Below are 27,053 nucleotides of genomic sequence, written 5' to 3'. Positions count from 1 at the left end.
CGTGGTTGAAGAAGCTGTACTTTGCCCTCTTCCATTCGAGGCTGCAATACCTGGTCTCGCTGTGGGGAAACGCAGCCAGAAGTCATCTGAGAGAACTTTAATGCATGCAGAATCGAGCGTTGAAAGCTGTCCATAGGAGGCCCTACCTGTACCCATCAGTATTGCTATACAACGACATCGAGGATTCAGTTCTACCCATTCGTGGACTTCGGGAGTTCCAGAGCATAACGTTCATACATAGAATACTGACGTGCCCAGAAACACACCACAATACCGTGCTGCAACGGGTGGCATCGGAACGTACATCGCGACAGGCCAATCTCATCCAGCTACATAGAGTCAATACCGAATTTGGCAAAAGGAAGTTGAGCTACTTCGGCAGCACGGTGTACAACGGACTTCCAGAAAATTTGAAGCAAACCTTGTCAATCCATCGCTTCAAAATTCAACTGACCTCAGCCTGCAAGCAACACATCTGTATATTTCTTCTTATCTATCACCTCTCCGCCTAGACCACCACCGCCTCACCACCCCACCGCCTCATCATACCACCGTCTCAACATACCACCGCCTCACCACACCATCGCCTCAACATACCGCCGCTACCACAACTTCACTTAAGCATAAATCGAGTTAAAAATTTGCTGCACAAATCTTTCTACTATTAGCTCAAATTATGTAAAACTAATTAAATAACATCAACAACAATGTGTTCCTTTAAAAGAGCATCTATTTGCTCGCTGGGAACACCCTCTCAAAACCCCACTATTGTTGTACGAAATAAATAAATCTAAATCTAAATCCATAAGTAGCTTAGGTAGCCTAAATAGGATCAAAATTTAAAAAAAAAATCATTAAACTTGTAGCGCAATTAATACATTTGCATAGAAAAACAAAGTTAGATAAAAATGTTTTTTTTTGCCGTTTGATAATTTTATTGGCAATTTAATGTTATTCAGATACACGTTAAGAGCACCAGTACCGGTAGGTGCTATCCCAGGTGTTAATCCGGGACACATTTTCGGTCTTATTTTAGCTTTAGCAGCTTATTTGCGCACCGGTAAGTGCTAAACTGGTTTCCATTTTTGCCACTGGTGACGCATCGATAGGTGTTGTTGTTGTTTGTTGCTATTTTCTCTTCTAAATTTTCCCTAGACACTTTAGCACCTGTCAAATCAGGAGCTGGTCGGTATTCATATTTGACTCCTGGCTCGCTTTTTTAACACCCAGGAGCAAAATAACACCTGGTTTGAAACCTTGCGGTGCGCCGTCGAAGTGTCAAAATGGAGTGTTATTATAGCTTTGACACCTGACCGCATTCCATCCCAGTCGCTTGGCAAGTGCGGATGTATTTTCGTTTCGCTACATATCGGTGCTTTATACACGCAGAAGTGAAAAAAAAAGTTTAAAGTTTCCACAAGCAGTTATCCTGCATCATTCGGTCGTCAATTGCCGAATCCATTCAGCAACGGAAGTGACAAGCTGTGTTTCCCCCGGCAGCGCTGGTGCGCAATCCCCAAATCTGGCTGGAAAATCAGGTTGCCTTGCCGTCACCATCAGCACCAGGACCATCAGCAGAGGAGTGCAAATTGTTTCCTCCCAATCCAGGTTTGATTACTGTGTGGGCGGTTGTCCGATAGATCCGGTAATAATAGCCGTAATCGGATAACGGAAACATTGCACGAGTCTGAATCCGATTGGTCATTCTCTCCCGGTGAATCGAACCATCATCAATCAACCGAGGAAAAAAAAACATCATTGCTGTCGTCATCGCCAGGGCCAGCTGCGATCAACAGAAGAACACGTGGTTGTGTACCAAGAAAAAACACTCAAGAAAATTAGCTTACTAAGAAGTGCTTGAAAAAATTGTAAGTTCTTTTTTCATTCTTTTTCACTTTTTCTTTTACTATCTATTTATCTTTATTTCGACCATTGTTTGCTTCGTTCATATTTTAACATTGGACATTCGTGTTCGTGTGAAGAAATATGAGCGAAGGCGGGGGGTTGATCCCCTCAACTGAGGATGACGAAGATAGCGTCTATGAGGATGAGGAGCATTTAGAGGATTCGGTTGTTGCGGGTCCTTCTAATGATTTTCATTCTCCAATGGATGATAATTCTGAGTCATCCTCAGTTGAAAGTAAAGCATCCCGACTCCGAGTTTACACAGAGAGCCCAACTTTCACTGGTCCTTGGGTGGTTTTCATCCGGCCCAAAAAGAATGGAAAGCAGTTGAATGTGGTTCAGATCACAAGAGATCTGGCAAGGTGGTCCTCCGTAACCTGCATTAAAAAGGTGCGACCAAACAAATTGCGAGTTGAAGTGGCCAACCGGAAAGCCGCAAATGAAATCGCTGTCAGCAATTTTATAAACTTAGAGTACCACGTGTACATTCCGTCTCGAGACGTAGAGATCGAGGGCGTGATTACAGAAATGAGTTTGAAGGCAGATTACGTGAAATCCAACGGCGTTGGTAAGTTTAAGAGCCTCGGTTCGGCTTCGGTCGAAATCTTGGATTGCCGCCAACTCAGAACTGCCACCGTCGTAAATGGAGTCAAAGGGTACTCACCTTCAGGCTCATTTCGTGTGACCTTTGCGGGAACCGCCCTCCCTCATTACGTCTTGATTGACGGAATTTTGAGGCTGCCTGTGCGACTCTTTGTTCCTCGCCCCATGGATTGCAAGAATTGCAATAAGTTGGGACACACTGCGTCGCACTGCTGTAACAAGCCACGGTGTCCCAAATGCGGGGAGAATCATGGGGCTGGAGCGTGCTCAGCAATAGAGCAGAAATGTGTCTATTGCGGGGGCTCACCCCATGAAATCTCCTCGTGCGAGGCATATAAGAGTCGCTGGGATAGCCAAAAGCGCTCTTTGAAGGAACGCTCAAAACGGTCTTATGCCGCCATTTTGAAAAGCGCGGCGCCTCCGATCCAACCTCATTCAAGTAACATTTTTACTGCGCTGTCAGTTGTAGACAATGTAGAATCAGATTCTACCGACGAAGAACACCCGGTCATCTTTGTAGCCAACTCGCGAAAACGATCAAAACCAGCACCGAAGACCCCCAAAATTCCAGCAAAAATCCCAACATTTAGTCCCTCAATTGGTATTAAGCAAAAACCGACACCTATAGTGAAAGAAAAACAAGTCCCTCCTGGATTCCGTATGAATATGACATCTCAGAATACTCCAAACATTGCGGAAACTGCTAAGTCTTTCATTCCTAACGTTATTTCGCCAGAATCAACATCACAATCTGGAATTTTTAAATTGTCCGACATTTTAAATGGGGTATTTACTTTTTTCAACGTCTCGGAATGGATCAGGAGTATTGTTACCTCTATGCTCCCTGTAGTAAAGACATTTTTGAAGCAATTGATGCAAACTTGGCCCCTTCTTTCAGCGTTTATCTCTCTCGATGGCTAATTTAAGCCGAGAGGTCGGAGATATCACTGTGTTACAGTGGAATTGTCGTAGCCTAATCCCTAAACTGGATCCGTTCAAATTTCTTCTTCATGAAACTAGTTGCGATATTTTTGCCCTTTCTGAAACATGGCTTTCTTCTCAATCAAACATCTCATTCCACGAATTTAACATCATTCGTTTGGATCGCAATGATTCTTATGGAGGGGTGCTTTTAGGGATCAATAAGCGCCACTCTTTCTATAGAATCCACCTCCCTTTGTCAGGAGGAATTGAAGCTGTTGCTTGTCATACAACTATAAGGGGTAAGGACTTATGTGTTGTCAGTTTATACTGGCCTCAGAGAGTTGCAGTGAACCAAAGCCACCTAGAGGACCTGTGCTCAGTGCTACCTGAACCAAGGTTGATCCTGGGTGACTTTAATTCACATGGGACTGTGTGGGGGGAGCAAACTGACGATAGTCGTTCTACTCTTATCTATGACATTTGCGACAGTTTCAATTTAACAGTTTTGAACACGGGTGATAAAACACGGGTACCTAAACCTCCTGCTAGACAAAGTGCAATTGACCTCTCACTCTGCTCAAATTCACTATCATTGGATTGCCAGTGGAAGGTAATCCCTGATCCCAATGGTAGTGATCACCTGCCTATCAAAATTACAATCACCAATGGGGTTAACGCTTCAAATTCAACAAATATGGTATATGACCTCACAAGACACATCGACTGGAAAAAGTACTCGGACGCAATTGTTTCAGCCATCCATTCTGTGGAAGTGTTACCTCCGTTGGAGGAATATACCTTCCTTGCTTGCTTGATCCATGATAGTGCAATTAAATCTCAAACGAAACCCATCCCAGATCCATCTGTTCGCCGAAGGCCTCCCAATCCATGGTGGGACAGTCAGTGTACTAAACTTTACGTGGACAAATCGAACGCTTTTAAAGTTTTTCGGAAACACGGAACCCTGGATAACTTCAACGCGTATTTTTCTCTTGAGCAGCAATTTAAAAACTTGATCAAGGGGAAAAAACGTGCGCATTGGCGTAATTTTGTGGGAGGTTTGTCGCGGGAAACATCCTTAAGCACTTTGTGGAATGTGGCACGCAGCATGCGTAATCGTTCTCACACGAACGAAAGTGAAGAACATTCGCATAAATGGATTTTCAATTTCGCACGGAAAATCTGTCCAGATTCCACACCAGTGCAAAAAATCATCCGAAGTGTGTCTCCGAACAGATGCGATCTGGATTCCAGCTTTTCAATGATGGAACTCTCACTTGCTCTCCTCTCTTGTAACAATTCAGCTCCGGGAGTTGATAAAATCAAATTTAACTTGTTGAAAAACCTTCCGGATGCCGCCAAATTTCGCTTGTTGAATTTATTTAATCAATTCTTGGAGCATAACATTGTTCCCGAAGATTGGAGACAAGTGAGAGTTATTGCCATCCAAAAGCCTGGGAAACCAGCTTCCGATTTTAATTCTTACCGTCCAATAGCGATGTTGTCTTGCATTCGGAAATTGATGGAGAAAATGATTTTGTTCCGATTGGATAAATGGGTGGAAACAAATGGTCTTCTTTCAGATACTCAATTTGGGTTTCGAAGGGGCAAAGGGACAAACGATTGTCTTGCTTTGCTGTCTTCAGAGATACAAATGGCGTACGCAAAACGTGAGCAAATGGCTTCAGTGTTTCTAGACATAAAGGGAGCTTTTGATGCAGTCTCAATAGAGGTTTTGTCTGACAAGTTGCACTCCCGGGGTCTGCCTCCCCTATTGAACAACATCTTATACAGCTTGCTTTGTGAGAAACATCTGAACTTTGCTCACGGAGATATTTCAATTAGAAGGACCTCTTACATGGGCCTCCCGCAAGGTTCATGTTTGAGTCCTCTTTTGTACAATTTTTACGTAAGTGACATCGACAGTTGTATCTCCGAAGGTTGCACACTAAGACAACTTGCAGATGACGGCGTAGTGTCTGTCACAGGATCTACTGAGTCTCATCTGCACAGACCTTTACAAGATACTTTAGACAGATTGTCAACCTGGGCTTTGGGGCTTGGGATTGAGTTTTCTCCACAGAAAACGGAGATGGTTGTTTTCTCTAAGAAGCGTAGACCTGCTCAACCTAAGCTTCATCTCCTAGGCAGAACGATCACTCAATCGAGGTGTTTTAAGTATCTTGGGGTTTGGTTTGATTCCAAATGTACCTGGAGAGCCCACATTGAGTATCTGAAAGGAAAATGCCAACAAAGAATCAATTTTCTCCGATCAATCACTGGCACTTGGTGGGGAGCTCACCCAGAAGATCTTTTAAAATTGTATCAAACAACAATTCTCTCAGTTATGGAATATGGTAGCTTCTGTTTCCAGTCAGCTGCTAAAACTCATCTCATCAAACTCGAGCGTATCCAATATCGTTGTCTCCGCATCGCTTTGGGCTGTATGCCTTCTACGCATAATATGAGTCTTGAAGTTTTGGCAGGCATACTCCCACTAAAAGATCGATTCAATTTGTTATCACTCCGGTTCCTCATCAGGTGTGAGGTCATGAACCCATTGGTGACCGCAAATTTTGAAAGGCTTCTTGAGCAAAATCTTCAAACCAGATTTATGTCTATATACCATGTCTTCATGTCCATGCAGGTTAATCCTTCTTCATATTCTCCAACTCGTGTTTACATCCCAGACTACGACAACTCTTCTGTCCAGTTTGATTTGTCTATGCAGCAAGAAATTCGTGGAATCCCTGATTCACATCGTCCACTTCTGATTCCAAGAATTTTCGATGCTAAATATAGACACGTCGATGCTGACAAAATGTACTTTACAGATGGGTCGCTTATAGAGGAATCAACGGGATTTGGAGTTTTTAACGAAATAGCTACTGCCTCATATAACCTCCATCCACCATGCTCGGTATACATCGCAGAATTAGGAGCCATTTACTGGGCGTTGGACAGCGTCGTTTCAAGGCCAGTAGGACACTACTATATTATAACGGACAGCCTCAGTTCTGTTGAAGCAATCCGTTCAATAAGACCAGGAAAGCACTCACCGTATTTCCTCGGGAAGATACGGGAAACTCTGAGTGCTTTATCAAGACGTTGCTTTGCCATCACCTTCGTTTGGGTCCCCTCACATTGCTCGATATTGGGTAATGAGAGGGCGGACTCTCTGGCAAAGGTGGGGGCGATGGAAGGCGACACATATCACCGTGAAATCGTCTTCAACGAATTTTACTTCATAGTTCGAAGGAACTCTCTTGTCAACTGGCAGCGCAAATGGGACGAGGATGAGTTGGGTCGATGGCTCCACTCGATTATCCCAAAGGTAAGCCTCAAACCCTGGTTTAATAGATTGGACCTGAGTCGAGATTTTATTCGTATATTTTCCCGTCTCATGTCCAATCATTATTCCTTAGACGCGGTACTCTATCGTTTGAATATTGCTAGCAGCAATTTGTGTAGTTGCGGCCAAGGTTACCATGACATCGAGCATATTGTTTGGTCGTGCGAGGTCCATCTTGTCGCTAGAACGAATTTGATAGACTCCCTTCGGGCCCGAGGAAAACCACCCTATGTTCCAGTGAGAGATGTGCTGGGTGTGAGAGACTTGGACTACATGTTCGAAATATATCTTTTCCTAAAAGCTATTGATCTTCGTCTATAATTTCTTCTTATTTTCATATTTCCCTATCTATCTTCTTTTTTCTTTAAAAGTGATCTAGATATAAGCACACAATTGTTATCAAACAAAACGAGTTTGGCTCCTTAAAGCCTAAAGGTATGAGCCGTTTCAAATAAAGAATTTACAAAAAAAAAAAAAGACACCTGACCGCTGCTGATACTCTAAGTCTCTAGTAAATGCTCATTTAAACCACTTTAAACTGCATTCAATGCACAAAAAGATGCCTGTTCCAATCAAAAGAATGATAAGTGTTGTGAAAAATGTGAGAATAATAAAAAAGAATATACTGTTTCAGAGTAATTATGTATCATTTCATGAAATATTTTATTAAAGATTGGTTTCATTATAAGTTCGGTCAACACCAATAACTGTAAACGCTACAATAGAGGCGTGGTCCAACTTTCCAGGCAATGACGAAAACGTGCTCCCTTCAACCATTCGTTTGCGTGCCATCTTCTGCTGCGGTTTGCTGTATTCCACCTCCTTCCTATGTCCTTCTCTGTCGGTGACCACCTTGTAATACAGCTCTCGTTGCTCCAAAATTTTTCGTTTTGCCGAAGTGATACACGTCGCGAAATCAATCAACAGTTGACAAAGCTGCTTGGCATTAGTGCAAGGTCGTAAGGTTCCATTGATACCGTACATTAGCAAGTCAGTCATCCGAAGCAATGTTAGTTGATGTCGCTGCGCTCCGGTCACAAGAGGCAGTGAAGGACCTCTACGAATGGGATCTTGATTGATTGCTCTAGATCTGGGTTCAATAAATGTTTTTGACCGCATGTAACGAGGTCGCGTAGGAGCTTCAACTACTGAACTAGTTACAACGGAAATTGGACGAGCTCTCTGCGAAGAACTACTACTGGAAGCTGGTGGCTTCGCCGCAGCACTACTACCCGCTACTGCTGAAGTTGCCCCCGATTCTTCTTGCCTTCTCGCTGCTACAATACTAGATGCACTTTTGTTTTGCCGCTTAGGAGCCAAACGGTTTTGAGCAGTTTGTGGAGGCTTCGATGGTGGGACAGCTGGTTGTGGTTTAGATGAAATAGGTTCTGCAAATTTGCCAACTACGGGGTCAAAGTTATCGCTTATACCGTCTGATGTAAGAAACACTATGTCTCCTTTCTCAACAATCGTGAAAGAAAGGGTAAGATTTGTCATTTCTGGTTTATCTCCGTTTACGGGCCCTAATGCTCCTAATGCATCTCTCATATCACGCATTGAATTGACATCGTGTGAACCTTAAAGAAGTTACTTGAATTAAGATGGAAATCTAATGCTCAGTTTCATAAATAAGAAACATGAAATTATACAACAAAACTTGAACTTTTTTCTTTGGTATAAAAGCATTTACCTTCTGTTATTTCCCTCACACCATGTTCTTTGGAGTAAACGTAACCCAGCGAATCACCCACATTACAGCAGCAAACAACACTTTTGTCATGATCGTCCGGCAACGGTAACACAACTAAGACTGTTAACGTCGTCAGAGCTCCACCAGATTCCATAATATACGCATGTGCTTCCCAGAAACTTCGAACAAGGCTCACAAAAATATCTCTCGTACTGGATGCTGAAATCACCATGAAATGGTAAAGAATTAATTTCTGTTATTTTCTCCACCTTTCTTTATTAAACAATACCTTGATGAATACCGAAAATCGCTGAATTTAAATAATCTATAGATCCTTGTATAGCACACCTGGCAGCTAGACGGGCTCCTTCACCCCAGTTCACGCCATCGGCCAATGCCATTATGCACGAGTTATCTCTTGTCAGTATACCGAAACAGTCCGCAACCGGATTTCCGATATTCTCGCCAGTAATACCATTCTTTTCGTAAAGGGAAACCGAAATACCGTACACATCGTCGTTCGAGGTTTTCCAATTATGAACACCAGCAATGGGATCGGTTGCTGTTGCTTCAGACGAGCCCTTTATAACAGTATTTTCATTCAGCCTATCGATTGGTAACTGTTTATTAGATGAGACTGTACAATCTACTGGAATGTTTTTGTAAATGGTGAGTGAATGACTTAGCTGACTTTTTGTCAAAGTGTCTCTTGGGGCAAGTATTCGTTTGTTTGCATTAGAATCAGTTCTTACGTTCGTAGTTTTGAAAGAACTTGGTAGATTTTTGGTAACACCTACATCGTTTTGAGATTCCGTTTCGAGTGTTGTATCGATAAAATCGATTTCTGGACCAGCGCTCAAGTGTATTTTCTTTCGTCGGACTCCCGTCAAACCTTCGTCCGGGCCCGTATAAGCAGCTGTGATAGAGTCATTGCCTGTTTTATATTTGCCAACTGCTTGATCCGGCAAATCCTGTGGCTCTTTTCCACATAACACTTTAGGTATGGAGTCGGGAGGTTTCCAAGTTCTAGAGAGTAAAGAAAAAAAAATTTTTTTTGGCTATCAAAACCATGTTTGATGGACGATGAGTAACTATGTAAGGAAAAAGAATGGTCATGAAATACATGTTATGATGAATAATCAATTTGTTGTCTCTAGCGCAACAAAGATAGTTGAAGTCAGACTGATAGATGCGGTTCCTTTGAGGCTGTCCATTGCCTTACCGTCTGTTTTCTAATTTTTATTTCAGTTGGTACCACGATATGAATTTGAGTTAAAACAATATGGCTCTTGATATAACTCAGTTGACAAGGCAGTTACCTCTAAGCCGATGTCCGTGAGTTCGAGCCCAAGAGTTAACATCGAATACAGTTGTACCATAAAAGCTTCTCTCCATCTTTCCAAAGCCTTCGATAGGATGCACCGACACCAATTATTGTCTGTATTGAAAAAATGGGGTATTTTTGGTAGAATGAGACACTCCATTCAAAGTTTCCTAACCGACCCCAAAGCAAAAACATTCATAGACGGCAGGAGTCTGGGGAGTCCCACAAGGATCTGTTTTGACCCCCACCCCCTTTCTAGTGGCGATGGAGTCTTTGTTTGTAAAGCTCCCAGAGAGTATTGACCTTTTTCCAGCACCGCCTCCCACACAAGTACACCTGAAGATCTCCGTACCAAACGCAATCACAGATCGACCACGTTTTGATAGACAGCCCGCACTTCTCGGTCATCGTCGACGTCAGAGGCGCCAACATCAAGTCAGACCACTATCTAGTGATGGTGAAGATGCGCCCAAAAACTCTCGGTAGTGAACAACACACGAAACCGGCGCCCGCCTCGGTTAAATATCGCACGACTGAAGCAACCTGAGGTCGCGGCAGACTACGCGCAATCGGTCGAAGCAGCTGCCGGCAGAGGGCTAGCTTGACGAAGCCCCTCTCGAGGACTGTTGGGATACCATCAAGCAGCCATCAATAGTGCTGCGGAGAACGTCATCAGTTATGTGGAGCGAACTCGACGGAACGACTGGTTCGACGAGGAGTGTAGGAGGGTGATGGACGAAGAGAAGGCCGCGCGGGCGGCAGTAGTGCAAAGAGGCACCCGTCGAAATGTGGAAAATCACCAACAGCGGAAGAGGCAGCGAGTCCGAATTTTCCAGGAGAAAAAGCGCCGCCTGGAGGAGGAAGAGCTCGAGGAGCTGAAGCAGCTGCATCGTTCCCAAGAAACACGAAAGTTCTATCAGAAACTCAACGCATCCCGCAAAGGCTTCGTGCCGCAAGCCGAAATGTGCCGCGATAAGGACGGGGGCATCCTGTTGGACAATCGTGAGGTGATCACAAGGTGGAAGCAGCACTTCGATGAACACCTGAACGGCGCACATGCAGGAGATCAAGACGGTGGGGAAGGTACATCGCCGACGACGTAGAGGAGCCACTCCCAACGATGAGTGAAGTTAAGGAAGCCATTCGCCAGCTGAATAGAAACAAGTCGGCCGGGAAGGATGGCATCGCAGCTGAACTCATCAAAATGGGCCCGGACATGTTGGCCGATTGCCTACACCGGTTGATAGTCCGGATCTGGGACATAGTACAGCTACCGGAGGAGTGGAAGGAAAAAGTAATATGCTCCATCTATAAGAAGCGCGACAAATTGGACTGTGAGAACTACTGAGCGATCACTGTCCTCAATGGCGCCTACAAAGTGTTGTCCCGAGTCCTACTCCGCCGCCTAACGCCACAAGCAAACAGATTCGTGGGAAGTCATCAGGCCGGCTTCATGGAGGGACGGTCTACGACGGACCAGATATTCACATTACGGCAAATCCTCCTAAAAATGCCGTGAACACCAAGTCCCTACGCACCATCTATTCATCGACTTCAACGCATATGACACGATCAACCGTAACGAACTATGGAAAATCATGGACGAGAACGGCTTTTCCGAGAAGCTGATCAGACTGATCAAGGCGACAATGGATGGAACGCAGTGCTGTGTGCGGATTTCGGGTGAATTGTCGAGTTCATTCGAATCGCGCAGGGGGCTTCGACAAGGTAATGGCAGGTCCTATCGGCTTCCCAGAAATTTTAGGGGCAAAACACTAGCGCCAAAATAGCATTGATGAAATAAGATTCAACTTCAAATCTATCATGCAATCTTTTATCAAAAATCGAATCAGCATGCGTCGATATTTTTGTTTACATCGGAGATTTGCTGCTGAAGTTGATTTCGTTTAAAGTCGGGAATGGCGACAGCTTTTACAGCTCCGTATTTTTGTAGTTAGGTACGAAATACCGGTGATCAGCGGGAGAAATCTCTGGGGAAGCTGAAAAATTGAAATCCTGTATCGGTACATCAGTGAAACGGTTCTAAGCTGGAACGCCAAGAATAGCCTCAAGCACTACTACAGGCTAGAACAAGATCAGCATTTTCGGTAAGATTTTTATTTTCCGGTAACGATTCTGGGTAAACTTATCAATTCTTATTTTTCCCCCCACACAGGGGTTCTCTCTCACATCATTCAAAATCAGGCTCTCAGTTTCCATTGCAAGTAAAATCGAACCGTCGATCCAGATCCGGCCCCTATTCGTCATCGGAAGCTGGATCAAATTGTTATAAACAAACGCAATTGGCCAATATTATAAGGATTTTTGAGCAGATAGAAGAAGTCAATAAAGTGGTGATTGATTCACATGCAGGTGACGTTTACGGAGGAAACATCGATGGAAATAGCAGAACAACGCCTAGTTTGGTATTGTAATTATAAAAGATGATTTATCAGATCTTCATAGGTAAAGGAATTGATACCCCTCAATAATATAAGTTATGTTCATATGTATCAAAAGTTTTCAATAAAATATTCGTTCTTATTCATAAAATCAGCTAATCGAAAAATCTCTGTTCGGCGTTGATTTATTTGAACATTTTAATTTGCAACCGGATCGATTTTCCAAAGAAACCTGTATAAATAAATTGCCCAATCTGGGGTAGGTTTAGTAGCATCTAGTATCGGAGTGAATTCGTTAACGAATTTTAATTCTTAGGATTTTTGAGTAGCTGCAATAAATGTCGTTCTATGTAGTGACACAACTCATAAGAAATTGATCCCTGTTCGGGTTTGAAACCGAATTATGTTAATCTTTAAACGCACCTTAGTAGTAACATATTTGATTTTCTTTGAATCTGAATGTTCTTTTTTTTCTTTTACTATTGTCATCGAGCCTTGTGTTGAACAGCTCTGGATGGATATAGCAAAATGGAATCTTAATGTTCAATGCTTTTCAGGCAATGATTAGCTCAGGGGTTCAAGAGTTTCAGCAGTTTCAGGCTTCATTGGCTAAGCAATCAGCAAATCCATTCCCGGCAATTCCGGCGTGCCCCGGAATCCATCAAAGTGTTACGAACCGGGCAAATGAACACAAAACTGAGGCTGAGTTTCCTTTCACAAAAATTTAGTTTGGGTAAAGTGACGTTTTATTTTTAATGTTTACGTTGTTTTGTTGGTCGCATGCAACACTTGCTCGTTTAAAACTTGAATGCAAGTTTAAAGCTTGAATACTTTTTCGTTGAGGGCAGCACCGTAAAGAAACGTGTCGGTGTCCCAGACTACTTGTTCGAAAATCTATTCAGCCGGGTATCTTGATAGAATATAATATCTTTGGTAATGGTCTATCCTGCATGATTAAGGTTGCCAGAATTTTTTCTACTCTCATCCGGGCCTAGCAATTCCGGGCATTTTTTCAAAAAAACCTGGCAAAATCCGGGCATGGATTTCAATTTTTCAAATAAAAAAACCGGGCAAAATTTAGGAGTTGTTATATATAAAAGCAATGAAAAAATGCAAAAAAAAAAAATAATATTTTATTAATGTTATTGCAGACTTCCAAAAACTTATTGGAACACTTAAATATTTAATGGTTTATAAAAGTAAATCAGCGAAATTATTTGAAACAACCGTTGAAAATTTACATACCGTTAATCGATTTTTCTGAAACTTACTCAAAAACTTTGATTTTTTTGGTTACTTTGTGAAAATTGTGAAAAAATCCGGGCAATATCCGGACTTTTTTCACGATATCCGGGCAACCGGGCCGGACCGGACTTTCTCGAAATTTTGCATCAAATATCCGGGCAAACCCGGATAAAACCGGGCAATCTGGCAAGCTTATGCATGATGTTCAACGTGGCGCTAGAAGGTGTTATTCGACGAGCGGTGGGCGAAATGCGGGACACGATTTTCAACAGATCCAGTCAACTTATCTGCTTTGCCGATGACATTGATATAGTCGGCAGATCATCTGCGGCGGTGGAGGAAATCTACCGCAAACTGAAACGCGAAGCAGGAAGGATTGGGTTGATGATTAATACGTCCAAGACGAAGTACATGCTGGCCTGCGGTTCCGAAACCGACCGAACCCGCTTGTCCAGTAATAACAGCGGGGGCGCGACTAGCGAGGTGGTTAGACCAAGTGGAGCGTGATCTGGCGAACGTGGGGTGCCCGAAAAATTGGGGAACGGTTGCCATGGACCGAGTGAATTTTAGGAATTATGTTTGCCAAGTTATGTCGTGAGACGGAATAGGGTAGGTGCACCATCCTCCGTCGTATCCCTCTGATTCGTCTTAATTCATGAATGCATGTTTTAGAGCCGAATAATCAATTTCCACCTTAATTAGCTACTCCACATGATAAACTTACACCTGGGAATTTATTTTCTATCACAAATTTGTCACTTTTAAAACTATTTTTTGAGATATTTGATTTTGAAATCGCGAAGTGAAATGAATTATTTGCGCACTCCGCCATATTGAAAGACGAACTTAGTGATCCCTCCAACGTGTTTCTTTGCTTTAACGCTTCCTGTCAATGCCTGTAACGATCAAAATCATAAAATCCAACAGAAAAATGTTTAAATAAAATTAGAAAAATGATCTCAGACTAATCTGATTCCTATAAATTTGTTAATTTTGGATTGAAATCGAATCGCTCGGACCGCATAATTCGTCGTAATTTTGCGACAAGCATAGGAAACCGTTTTGCAATAATTGGAATTAGACTGGTTCATTTTTAATATTTTTTGCTGACCACAGTCGGACTCATAAAGAATGACCATAACTGATTTCCAAGTAATTTTGTTTATTTTGAACTAATTCAAGCTAGGAACTTGTGCGCTTAGAGATAAGTGCAAAAAGTCTATTTATATTAAAAAATTACTTGAATGTATTCAGCATTGCTTATAATGCATGGTTTTAAATAAACAAAGAATTGATGGCTTTTTAGCTAAGTGGTTGGTGTTTTACAAATTATTTACTACCAGTACAGTGCATAATTTAATAGACGTTGGGGTGCACGCAAGAATATCTCATACTTTACACATATGTATTTAACGTTCAACTCCAATGACATTGTTTCTTTAAAATTTTATATTTAGAGATTTGATTTTTTTTTCATTCTATTCTCTGATGACATTAAACATTTTCTTAAGTATTCGATACATAAGACACATCAATTCTATGAAAATAAGACTGTTTGAACTTCATTCAAACTGCAATATCTCACATACGACCAAACGCTTTGCTCTACAGAACGGTCACTGAGAAATCCTTGAAAACTAAAACTAAAACTTCTCCAGTTTTCAGAGATTCTTTGAATTGGAATCAATAACTACTCGAGGAAAACATCTCAATTCCTGCACAGAAAACCTCGATTTCTATTTAATTTTAACGATGCATGGAAAAACAATGCAATTAATTTCCGTTGAAAGTCAAAATAACCAGAAAATTTGGATAAATGTATCATTAAAATTTTGAAATTAGAATTCATGAGTCTCTGGTTTGGATTTCAATACAAGTTGAGATAAAAAATCGATAAATATGATTTTTTGTACATAAAGTCGTTCAAAATCCAACAAAATCGAACCTGCTTATATTCTGATTCCTACCTTATAAGTTTTGAAAATTGACTCATGTTTGCTTCATTTTTATAAATTCTCAGTGAATTTGCAACAAAAGATGTTTTGTCGTTTTTGACATATTACAGTTTGAATGGAAAAAGTCGAAAAGTTTAATTTTAGTGGAATTACTTTACGTCATTTCCCAAAAATTTGAACCCAAAAACTTGCATTTAACTGACTTAAATGCAAACTTATTTGCAACTTTGACAACAACAAAATTTTAGAATAACGAAGCGACAATTTCCGAAAAAAAACCTTTTGGCAAAAACTTTTATCGCTCGTAAAAAAACACGAATAGATGAGCTGAACCAGTCTAATGAGCATTACACGCATCAACGTGGCGTTGCTTTGTTTCGATATCCTTCGCCAGGTTCCCACATGGATAAGAATACACATGTTGACAAAACGCAAGTGTGATTCTCCCTCTCCTCAAATGTCTTACTATTCAGTCTCATTACACAGAAAAAACATATAGAACTATTAAAAATGTTGATGTTCTTTCAATATGTGCAGTTTCTGTGTAAATTTGTGCATTGTAATTTGTGGAAAATTTATGTATGAATGTTATAAAATCGTATTTTACAGAAAAATCTTGGATCATGGCAGCCCTGTCCGTTGGAGAGTGTGTTGGTACAAAATACATTTGCAGGGTCGATTCAATTTGTGAGGTCTAATATTGTGCTGCCTGCAATTGCGTTAGCCAAGCAATGGTACCTAACTAGAATAACGCTACCTTGAGATTTCTTGGCAAGACCATTTTATTGTGACTTAGATCTAATTCGAACTTTGCAGTTATCCTGCGCGGTTGATCCGTGCGAAGTAAATAATAGCGTTTGCATGAACCGCAACCGCAAAATTTCAAATCTATCCCTCATGAGGGAGAAATAGTTTGAGACAATTTCGGTAGAATTCAATAGAAGGTATCATATTTTGCTGCCTGCAGATGCATTAGCCAAGCAATGGAAGACCTTTTTACAATAAAGCTATCCTAGTTTCATGGCTTATTGCGACTGGTTACTTGAGAGAAAATTTGCTATTATCCTGCGCGGTTGATCCATTTGAAGTAAGCTAATGCCAATTGCATGAACCGCAACCGCAATTTTTTTAATTTATTCCTAAAGAGGGTGGAATAAATTGAGACAACTTCGGTCTCCTTGTACGACGGAAGTAAGGACCTGGTAAGACAATGAGGGAACTTGAATGTGGAAACTAAATCATTAATTGGCTCAAAAGTACGTAATGGATTTATCTATTTCCTGCATAGTTTCATAACACAATATTGAAATTATAGTTCAATGAATGAATGACAGTTTTTAAACAACATGGAAGGCAGTTATATTGAACTAATGAAAAAAGCTTCCTTAAGCCGTTGTCTTAGGGGCCCCTACCCTACTATGTAAATAAAATAAAACGAAATTATAAGTCAGGAAGTGTACCACAATCTCAAAAGAGAATATGTTGCAAATCCGACCGACTGTAATTCCATAAAACACGGTGAGTTTGTAGCGATCGATGGGACAAATGACAGCATACACATAATTGACAAACAATTAGTAAAGTAACCAATAAAGTATTCCTAGTGCTACCACATCGTAGAAGTGGCTTCCCACTGTCCAAGTGCTGCACAATAGGTTATGGGCCCAGCACTAGTGGAAAGGAGGAGAAGCGGAATCAACAGTGGCAAGAAGCGCCAGTGCCGATAGAAGGACAACGAGTCGAAGCCGAGCCACTGGAAGACCGTCGGTGCAGAGCCATATGAAAGTCGTTGAGCCGGGGCCACTGGAAGGTCGAAGAGCCGGAGACCATGGAAGGTTGTTGGACGAGATGCCAACTGGAAAATCATCGAATCGGGAAGCCAGGTGGAGGTCGACAAGCCAGGAAACACAGGAGGTCGTCGGACAGGTACCCTGAAAGGAAAGGTCGTTTGGTCAAATCCTTGGAAGGTTGCCGTGCCGTTGGTGAGGCGTCGGGCCAAAATAAGAGCGTCGAGCCGGAACCAAACAAGGTTGTCAGACCGGTGCCATGGAAGGTCGCTGGGCTGAGACGACGAAGCAGTCGTTGGGCCAGATTCACTGGTAGGTCGTCGTACTGAAAGCCATGAAAGGATGACGGGCCGGTATCATGGAACAACGTCAAGTCAGGAACCAAGTGGTGGTTGCCGAACCAGGTGGACTTACGAGCGAGGTGCCACGGAAAGCCGGTGCCATGGAAGGCCGTCAAACCGAAAAGACTAGTGGAGGTCGTCAGGCTGAAACCAATGGGAAGCACAGGCCTCAGATGGCGGTAGTCGGATCAGGGATCATGAAAGGTCGTTAGACCAGGAGCCAATTGGAAGGTCGTCGTACCTGGAGGCCAGTAGGAGGTCGTCGAGCCAGGAATCATGGAAGATCGACGGGCTGGAGCCACTGGTAGATCGTCGAGCCGGAAGCCAGAAGTAGGTCGTCGAGCTGCAACAGGGACGAGAGCGTCATGCAATGAATGCTACAAATGAGGTCCGGTGCGTGCGTTGAAGAGGGTGTATGTTTAGGAGGAGTGTTGAGATTTGTCTCATCGTAGCAATCGATGGGACAAATGACAACATACAGATAATCGATAAACAATTCGGTATCGATTTTTGAAAAGGGCCAATACGCCATGACCTCTTTTTTGAGAAAAATGCATTCGAAGATTCAAGAATATAATCTATTGCCTATTTCGCTGTATCTTATCATTATCCTAACTTAGTACCTAAACTTCTTTGAAATAAGCGTAATTTCATTCCGCGATAGTTGAATATAGGTTTTCCGAGATTTTAACGTAAAAAAAGAATAAATTGGATTTTTGGCCCTTTTGATTGCTCATTTGGTTGATTCGCCAAAAACAAAAATGACGTTTGGCCCCTGGTATCATAAGGTGAAAGGGCCAACCCTAATTGGATAATCATATAAAATGCTATTCGCCTTATTTAAAAAATTAAATTAAAAAAGTAAAATCGAAAAAAGTAAAAAGAAGATCATATTTTCGGATGTAAAATAGAGAGTTTGAGACGTTTCCTATATGATAATCTGGATTTGTTTACAGTTAGCGCATTTGCCATATTAAAAAACCGATACCAAATTAGTAAAGTAACCATAGAGATGGTAACTGTATAAAAGACAATTAGGTGAAATGAAATAAAGTCTTCCGAGTTCTACCACCGTAGAAGTAACAAGTCTCTCCTTTCCACTGCCCAAGTGCTGCACAAAAGTTGCTGCGTGGCGCCAACCGAAGTTTTAGGCGACTGTTTTTGATTTTTTTTTTTTTTTTTGCCAGGAATTTACCACTAGGTGGCATTCTTCCCTAGTCCTGTCGTTTCTTGTTTTATTTCGAAATTGTTTCCAGGGACGGCACGCAGGTCCGGATGGTGGGACAAATTGTTTCAACGGTAATAAAGACCAGATGTGTCAGGAAACTGATTGTTCTAACGGTAATCAGGTCCGTCTCTATAGGGAAACAAAAAGTCCTGGTGGCATAAAAGACCGGATTTAATTGTTTTAACGGTAATAAAGACCAGATGTATCAGGAAACTGGTTGTTCTAACGGTAATCAGGTCCGTCTCTATAGGGAAACAAAAAGTCCTGGTGGCATAAATGACCGGATTTAAGGAAACATTTTGTCTGAACGCATGTGCGGTTTTGTTGAGAAACAAATTCGGGTGACGGTACGCAGGTCCGGATCGGACAACGACTAGATTTGGGATAGAAGTTTGGTATTTTTGAGAAAGGTAATTAACTTTTTCTCTTCGTCAGGGCAATTAGATAAAATTTCGCGCAAGTTGTCTGCCAACTCGCAAAGAGATCTTTGATTTTCATAAATTTGGCAGTTAACCAAAATGTGTTTAACTGTAACTGGACAGTTGCACGCGTCGCAAATAGGGGGGTCCTCTCTATCGAGAAGGTAAGATTGGGTAATTCGGGTATGCCCGATACGGAGCCGGGTGAGTGCGGTCCTTTCTTTGGGGTTGGGTCTGTCGGCCCATTTTTGAGTGGTGTTTTTGACTTCCCTTAGCTTGGCTGTTCGGTTTATTGCCCAGTTTTCTTCCCAGGCGAGGGACAGTCTATTACTAATATAGCGATATGCGTCTTGTTGCGGGATAGGAGTAGGTAGGGGATCGAGATTTGTAGCAATCGAGGCGAGTCGGTCGGCAGCCTCGTTGCCTGGTATGCCTGCATGACCAGGTATCCAGACGAGGGTAGCTTTCTTGTTCAGGGCTTCGTCGGCAATCGAGGATATCCACGGATGTTTGATGTTACCGGATTGAACTGCTTTCAGTACGCTGGCGGAATCTGTGAAAATAGTTGTGGGAGGGGAAAGATTAGTAATGTTTAGTAAGGCGTTGAGTAAAGCATAGGCCTCGGCGCTGAAAACAGAGCATTGTGTCGGCAGAGCGATGCTGCGTTGGTCGTGAGGATCGATAATACCACACCCGACCCGTCCGTCCGCGGTTTTCGAGCCATCGGTGAAGATATGTGGTGTTGATGAGTATTTGTTCTGGACAAGACTGTAGTAAAATGGTAGAACAGTAAGTGGGTGCTGTCCAGCTTTAATATTGAGGGAAAGGGACAAGTCAATGCGGGGGACTTTTTCAGTCCAATATCGAAACGGAGTCTTTCTCCTAGGACAAGTGTTCGGAAGGGAGGTGTTAGACATTTCGAAGAGTAAGGAGTTTGTGCGAGGAATTAATGGAGCTTCATCGCTGCCACCAATGACGAGCCATCGTAGCGATTTAGAGGTTAGAGATTTTGCGATAAGATATTTGAATGGATGTTGTCCACTTTCGGCCATGATAGAAACGATAGGACTGGTAACAAATGCTGAGCCAATGATACGAATACATCTGTTGTACAGAGGTTCAAGCTTTTGATATAGAGAAGGACCACATCTACTAACAAGGCCCAAACCGTATAGGGTTGAAGGGAGTAGCCAGCCGTGTAGGAATCGGTAAAGGGAATCGCGATTGGCGTGGCTAGGGGTTTTACTTAGAAGACGAAGTATGTTGATTTTGTTGTTTGTATTTTTCCTGATTTGATTGAGATGCGTAAGGAAGTTCAACTTATCATCAATCCAAACACCCAACAGTCGAGTGCAGCGCACTCGCGGGATGGTTTGACCATTCATTGTTAAGGGGGGTAATTAATTGACCTTTTTCCTGTGAGGGCCAAGATGTAAGAGTTTTGATTTATCCGGGGAGAACTGGAAACCAATGGTTGGGGCCCAACTAGCTACCTTATTTACGGCTGTTTGTAATCTCTGGCGAGTAAGACGGGCAAAAGGGGAGATGGATATTAAAAGAATATCGTCGGCGTAAACTAAGATTTTTATGTTTTCAGGGATAATTTTGAATATGGAGTTTATTGCAATTAGGAAGAGGGTAGGGGATATTACAGAACCTTGGGGAACACCAGTGGGTACGGAATTTGAGCCGGAAAGAGTGGCATTAACAAGAACTTGGATAGAGCGATTAGTAGACTGTTTTTGAGAATGCGATGGGGAATATTAAAAATAAAATTTCGCATTTGATGTGAAAAATTAATAAATAAATTTACAACACTTTCAAAACAACAGCTAACAAGAATGTACAGAGGCGAATCTACCAAGCAAGCTTCTCTAATAATTTAAACTAAACTAAACAAAAATACGCGAATTGGTTCGCATAATTGATTCTAGCGTAAGACTTTGGAAAACCCCTACTTCCCTGAAAGAAATAGTAAACAAATGTTAAAACACCTCTCCTTAAACCTAGGAACACAGGTTCTTCCTAGATCTTTCAGTAAATCTAGAAAAAACGGGGTCATTTCAGAAACATAGATCAGAACTAAGAGGGCGCCTCCTCACGCTGTGATGATGTATTTATGGTCCTTACGCTTCGCGTTGCGGACCGAGCTAGGGGATTATTACTAGCTTTGGGTAAACCTAGAAACACGGGGTCTTTCTAGATCTTTGAGTATACCTAAAAAACGGGGCCGTATCAGAAACCTAGATAACAAAATAAACGGCCGCGTTGTATGGTCCTTACGCTGCGCAACATTTCGTCAGCATGTTTGTGGGAACCGCGAAGTGTTTCATACTGCCTAAAAGACAAACCGCGAAAGGGCTCATACCGCAGAAAATTACATTTATAAACAAGGCCATTTGCCAAATGGTTAACCGCCAATAGTCATGCCGCGTTTTGGGTCGATTTGCCAAATGGTAAACCGCCAAGCACTATTTATACCGCTGATGTGATAACCGCGGACAGAGGTACAACTGGTTTTGTAACATGGTGGAATTGTTGGGGAATAGTTAAAAGATAAATTTTGAACTGGTCTCAGTGTTCAAAAGCTCTTAAAAATGTTATTTCGATTCCTCCTGATTTTCACCACGGAAACTTTACCATATTGGGGTAGTCGAAATAAAAACAATTCTTGGAAGTTTTAAATACTGAGACCGGTTTAAAATTTAGCTTTTAACTATCCCATCGATTCCACCAGGCTACAAAGTCAATATGTGTCGCTTTTTTGAGTTATTGACAAAATAAGATTTTTCATCTGAGGTGTACGCACGACCTTTAAGTGGTATTTATAGAGCAGATAGTAGAATTGGTAAAATAAGTGGTAGTGCCATTTACCCAACATGATGAGGTTTTAAACCCATTTATTAAAAATTAACCCATCAGTGATTAAAGAATAAAAATGAAATATTTTGTGAAAAACGGTATTCTTCTTAGTAGACGCATATAGCCTACATTCCTGCTAGATTTCAGACCAGAGAAAATTATGCTCAATAACGTTGATCGCTTGATTGCATACATTCAGGCGTTTCCACAACCAACGCCTTTTATATTGACGCATAGAATCTCTAAATCGCCGTTATTTATGCTATTTCTAAGTACTGAAATTTTCCATTAAGGGAACATCCATAAATGACGTAGCATTTGAGGGGGAGGGGGGGAGTTTGACTTTGTGTGACGATGTGTGACGAGAGGGGTGGTAGGGGTTCAAGTAAAGCTACGTAGCTTTAATTAAATATCTAAAAAAAATATCAAAATTGAGCAAAACTATGCCTAATTCAATCTAATCTGAACATATAGCTTTTGGCTCCTACTGCCCGACTGTTTTCAAGCGTATCAAGGAGCATACATGCAAGAAATGCAATTTATATTTTGCTTCAAATGTTCCCCAAAAGGAGCATAGCAAAATTCACAAGGCCCCAGCTTCGGATAGAAAGATTCGTCCAAAGCGAATTGTAGGCAAAAGAGGACACGAAGTGCTGGTCATCGTTGAGGACGTAGAGAGTGAGTGGAGGCAGTTGACAATTATTCCAGCCAAACAGACGATGGAGGAAAGCTGCCCAACGATTTCATTGGAATCCCGAATGGAGATAATTTGGACCGACGCAACTGATTGAATACTTACTAGCTATCCTGTTTGTTGAAAGGTAGCTTGATTTTTTTTTTGACTTACTGATATGCTTTTTTAAACTTCCCTTTTTAACTTCTTTCCCTTTTTTGTATTATTCTTGCAAAATGCTGATAATAAAAGTAAAATTTAAAAACAGATTTTAAAAATTGGGGGGGGGGGGGGGTTTATTAAAGCTACGTTATTATCTAGGGGGGGTCTATGACTTTGTGACGAAATGCTACGACGGGGGAGGGGGGATATAAAAAATCGTTAAAAAAAGCTACGTCATTTATGGATGTTCCCTAATCCGATGGCAGAAAAAAAACTGTTTTTCTTTGTCTCTGCTGTACTGGAACTACCCAGCCATAGATGCCACACCTACCGATTTTTCGGTATTCATACCGATTTTTGGGCAAATTTTTATCCAAGAATCGGTATATACCGAATACCGATTTTTGGCAAAACATACCGATTTCATACCGATTTTTGAGATTTTGATACAAAATGTAAAATTTATTTCAGTATAGCCAGACTATCGAAAATATTGGGTTTCTGTTAAATTGAAGACGACCAAATGATACTATTTGGCGTTAGCTAAGTAAGAAACACTTGAAGCTTTATGATAAGTGCACGTTTTTTCAATATTTCAATCGAAACTCTCAAATTTTAAAGGAAAGAAGCATTTTGTTTTTGATAGTCGAAAGTTTTAACTATCCTTTGGAATTTGGAGGTAATTTTTCCATTGAGAATGTTGGAAAACTGTCGTTTTCTATAAGAGATTCTATGATATTTATAATTGCGCCAAGATAGCCAGCGGAAATTAATCTAATGAGGTTGAAGATGTATGAGTTTTCAGAATTTTGAAAACATAAACAAATTGTATAGAACACTCTATAAGGATTACACCTATAAGGAATCATGTGTTAATCGATAACATGAAGAAATTTTATGATTGCGAATATAACAAGGAAGCTTCAGGATTTTTTGTGATAAAGAATTCCACAAAAACTGTTCAATATGCGATTTTTTTTATTAGGGCCCACAGAGCCAAAAGAATATAAGTGCAAATGATCCATGAGTTAATAATACAGAACGATTTAACATGTATCAAAGTATGTTTGATGATTTCTTCAGATTTTTAGAAATTTATGTTCATACCTTTATGTTCGAAAGAAAAATACAAATTGTTCTTAAACGAATGGAAAATTGCCAAACACAACTGCATAAAAGCTTTTTTTCTCGAAATTCGCTTTTATGCACTTGCACTTATACACCTTTTTGGCATCAATGCAGTAATCATGAAAATTGAAAGTTTATAAAAATTATAACAGAGAAGAAAGAACAGTAAAAACCTTCTAAGAACTCTTAAAAACAAATAAAAATGCATCAAAACAAAAAAAAACGAGCACACAAAATACTATAGGGGGAAGTTGTCTACTACCGGACACTTAAGGTTTTTATGCAATAACTTCAAAAATAGATTTTTGTAAATATTGGTTCTTCTACTGATTTGAAGAGTATTATTTCTATGATTAATTAACTTTATTAGAAAAAAAAATTACAACATATTCATGTGGTAAGAGAAATCATTTAATGTTAGTTTTCACTCATTTCCAAAAGTGTTGTCTATGACCGGACACTACGAATTACTTCACTAAAGTTGTCACCAATGGCACAAAAACGTAGTAATATGACTGAAATCACTTGCACAGTTCTTGTGAATGTGTGTTTTTCAATATTGAACGTTCTATGAAGCCGGTCATAACAGTTTTTTGACAAACCAGAATGAAACATTTGTTTGACAAAACTAAAGAAAAATTGTCTATGACCGGACAGCAAAATTTAAAGTTTCTCAGAAGACCAAAATAGTTTCGTTATTGAATCCTTCTTTTCTGCTAACCATTTGAGGGTGCTATAGAGAAATAGAGAAATCGCAAATTTTTCAATTTTCATAATATTTCGTTTGAACTTCCGTTTTGTTATCTTATATCTACTGTAGTTGAAAGATAACCAATCAACGATGTCGTTCATGTGTAGTTCAAATTTTACAAGTCGAAAAAACTGACCACAATTCAAATGCAAAGTTTAGGCAATCCTCTCCGTACTACTAGGCAAAAGCTTTAATTCCTATCATTGGTTTACTTTTTCAGATTGGATTACCATATTTCTAACACCATATCAGGTTACTATTTACTTTATTTTCATGGTGTTAAAACATTATTAGGATATTGTGTTTTCGAAAAATCTATGTTGACGACTTAGACGACTTCCCCCTAAGGCATTTATTAGAAAAAGTATTAAATAACAGACTTCACAATCACTACCGAATAATTTTCAATCATATTAAAATACCGATTTTTATACCGATTTTTCGGATTTCCATACCGAAAAAAGATTTTTTTGGGTTCAAAAATACCGATTTAAATGTGGCATCACTGTACCCAGCATCTCTTCGATTAGATTACCTTTTTTCTAGCTTTCAGGGCTGCTACGATTATTGTGTCTGAGTAGCAGCGTCTTTGTATATTGAATATTGCTTGAATTACCCGTGGTTATACTTCATTTAGAGGCTGAGTCGCAATTTTACTGTAAAGTATCTTAACCCTTCGTTTCATAAAGTAACAATTTTGCAACAATTAATGTATGGAAAAAGTGAAAAATCGGATTTTATTTTAATTTTTTTTCTTGATGTACTCATCATTTCCAACTGCTTAAAATGATTTTAAAGGAAAAATAAAAAATCATGAAATGAAGGGTTAAGCAGACAACAAACATTAAACGCTTCTAAGTTCCTACCTACGCATAAAAAACTTTTACTGCAACTTGGTTCATTGATTTATGTTTTGGTCCAAAATACGGTCGAAACATTTTTTTAGAGAAAGACACTTCATTAAATCATTACACAGTATCCTGGGTTGTTTGGTATTTTAAATTTTTCTACGCTATCAGCTTTTTATTGATTTTATTCGAAGCTCATGTTGAAGTATAAAATACCTATGCCGTAAACTTACCCATCCAAATATCGTGTGATGAAAGACCCATCTGATAGTTTATTTGATGTATTCGCTCTTTCTTCGCGATCGGCAATGAAGCTGAATTGTCGAAAATAGGTCGTCACCTAAGATTGAAAATAAAAGTCGATATTGGTACCAATCGGATTGTGATTTTTTTTTACATTCAATTAGAAATGGTAGTTAACGAAAATATAGTATGTGGATGAATCGTATCCTTACTTTCTGGCGTAACGAAGGCATCCTAGCGAATAGATTTAAAGTTTTTTTAGACTTAATTCCGTTTTAACAAAATGTACTGCTGGATTCGCACTGCACTTTCTGTCTGTATGTACATTAATGATAGAATGGCTTAAATCTAAAAGAGTACAAGTCTATTCTAATAGACTGATACCGTTTAAAAGATTCGCCAAAGCTTTGAAATAATAAAAAAAGAAGGGTAAATCACTGGCTATGTTTTCATTTATTTACACATATGAAAATAATTAAATTCTTATTGTATATTATATTAACTAAATAAATCCAATTCGATTTGAAACTTTTCAATGAGAAACACTCAAACATGGATTCTCGCATAACATTTCATAAGGGCGAAACTAGCAGTTTGCTCAAAACGAGGAAAACGCGTATTTGAAATTAATTGAAATCTAATTAAATCCTTGGGTTAACCAAGGGTTGAAATCAAAGGGGAACTACTGACGTTCTGGTTCCAAAGAGTCAGTACGGTCCGTTTGTATGTGATTTGCCGTTGCTTCAGTCCTTTGGGGTTAACTCGATTTGTTTACATTTGGCAGTTTCGCCCTAATGAAATTTTAATTGAAGAAAAAAAAAGTTGCACATAAAACTTGAATCACTCATTTCATACCTTTAAACAACCAAGATTCAAAATTTGATAAAATTTATTTAATATGCTATATAATCAAGCATGTCAAACTCGTTTGAGTGTGCGGGCCGCATTAAAAATCTTTCATTTCTAAAAATAATATTATTTCTTTTCGTAGCAAAAAAAAATCTTTTTAATATTTTGTGGCAGGAAAGCCAGCGTACTTCTGTGTAGTAGGGAATTTTGTGATAATTTAAGACGGGGCTACGCGGGCCGCATTGACCAAGGCCGCGGGCCGCATGCAGCCCGCGAACTCTTAGTTTGACATGCCTGTGCTATAATATATTAAATATAGTGCAAAACTGAACAAAAACATAAATAAATAAATAATAATGAAC

The 27,053-nt window shown here is 40.4% G+C and overlaps 1 protein-coding gene across 1 annotated transcript; it reads right to left on the bottom strand.

The window, feature by feature from the left end:
- Positions 1 to 7,412: 7,412 nt before the first annotated feature.
- Positions 7,413 to 26,197, bottom strand: LOC129745603 (PP2C-like domain-containing protein CG9801). Its single transcript, XM_055738770.1, has 5 exons — positions 26,055 to 26,197; positions 25,833 to 25,939; positions 8,764 to 9,500; positions 8,475 to 8,693; positions 7,413 to 8,361 (listed from the first exon to the last, which is right to left on the bottom strand). The coding sequence occupies exons 1-5, from the start codon at positions 26,073 to 26,075 to the stop codon at positions 7,451 to 7,453; spliced, it is 1,995 nt and encodes a 664-aa protein (XP_055594745.1). The 5' UTR covers positions 26,076 to 26,197; the 3' UTR covers positions 7,413 to 7,450.
- Positions 26,198 to 27,053: the final 856 nt, after the last annotated feature.

This window comes from Uranotaenia lowii, chromosome 2 (genome assembly GCF_029784155.1).
Source record: "Uranotaenia lowii strain MFRU-FL chromosome 2, ASM2978415v1, whole genome shotgun sequence".
NCBI classification, from domain to species: Eukaryota; Metazoa; Arthropoda; class Insecta; order Diptera; family Culicidae; genus Uranotaenia; species Uranotaenia lowii.
This window is presented reverse-complemented; position numbering and strand designations above follow the sequence as displayed.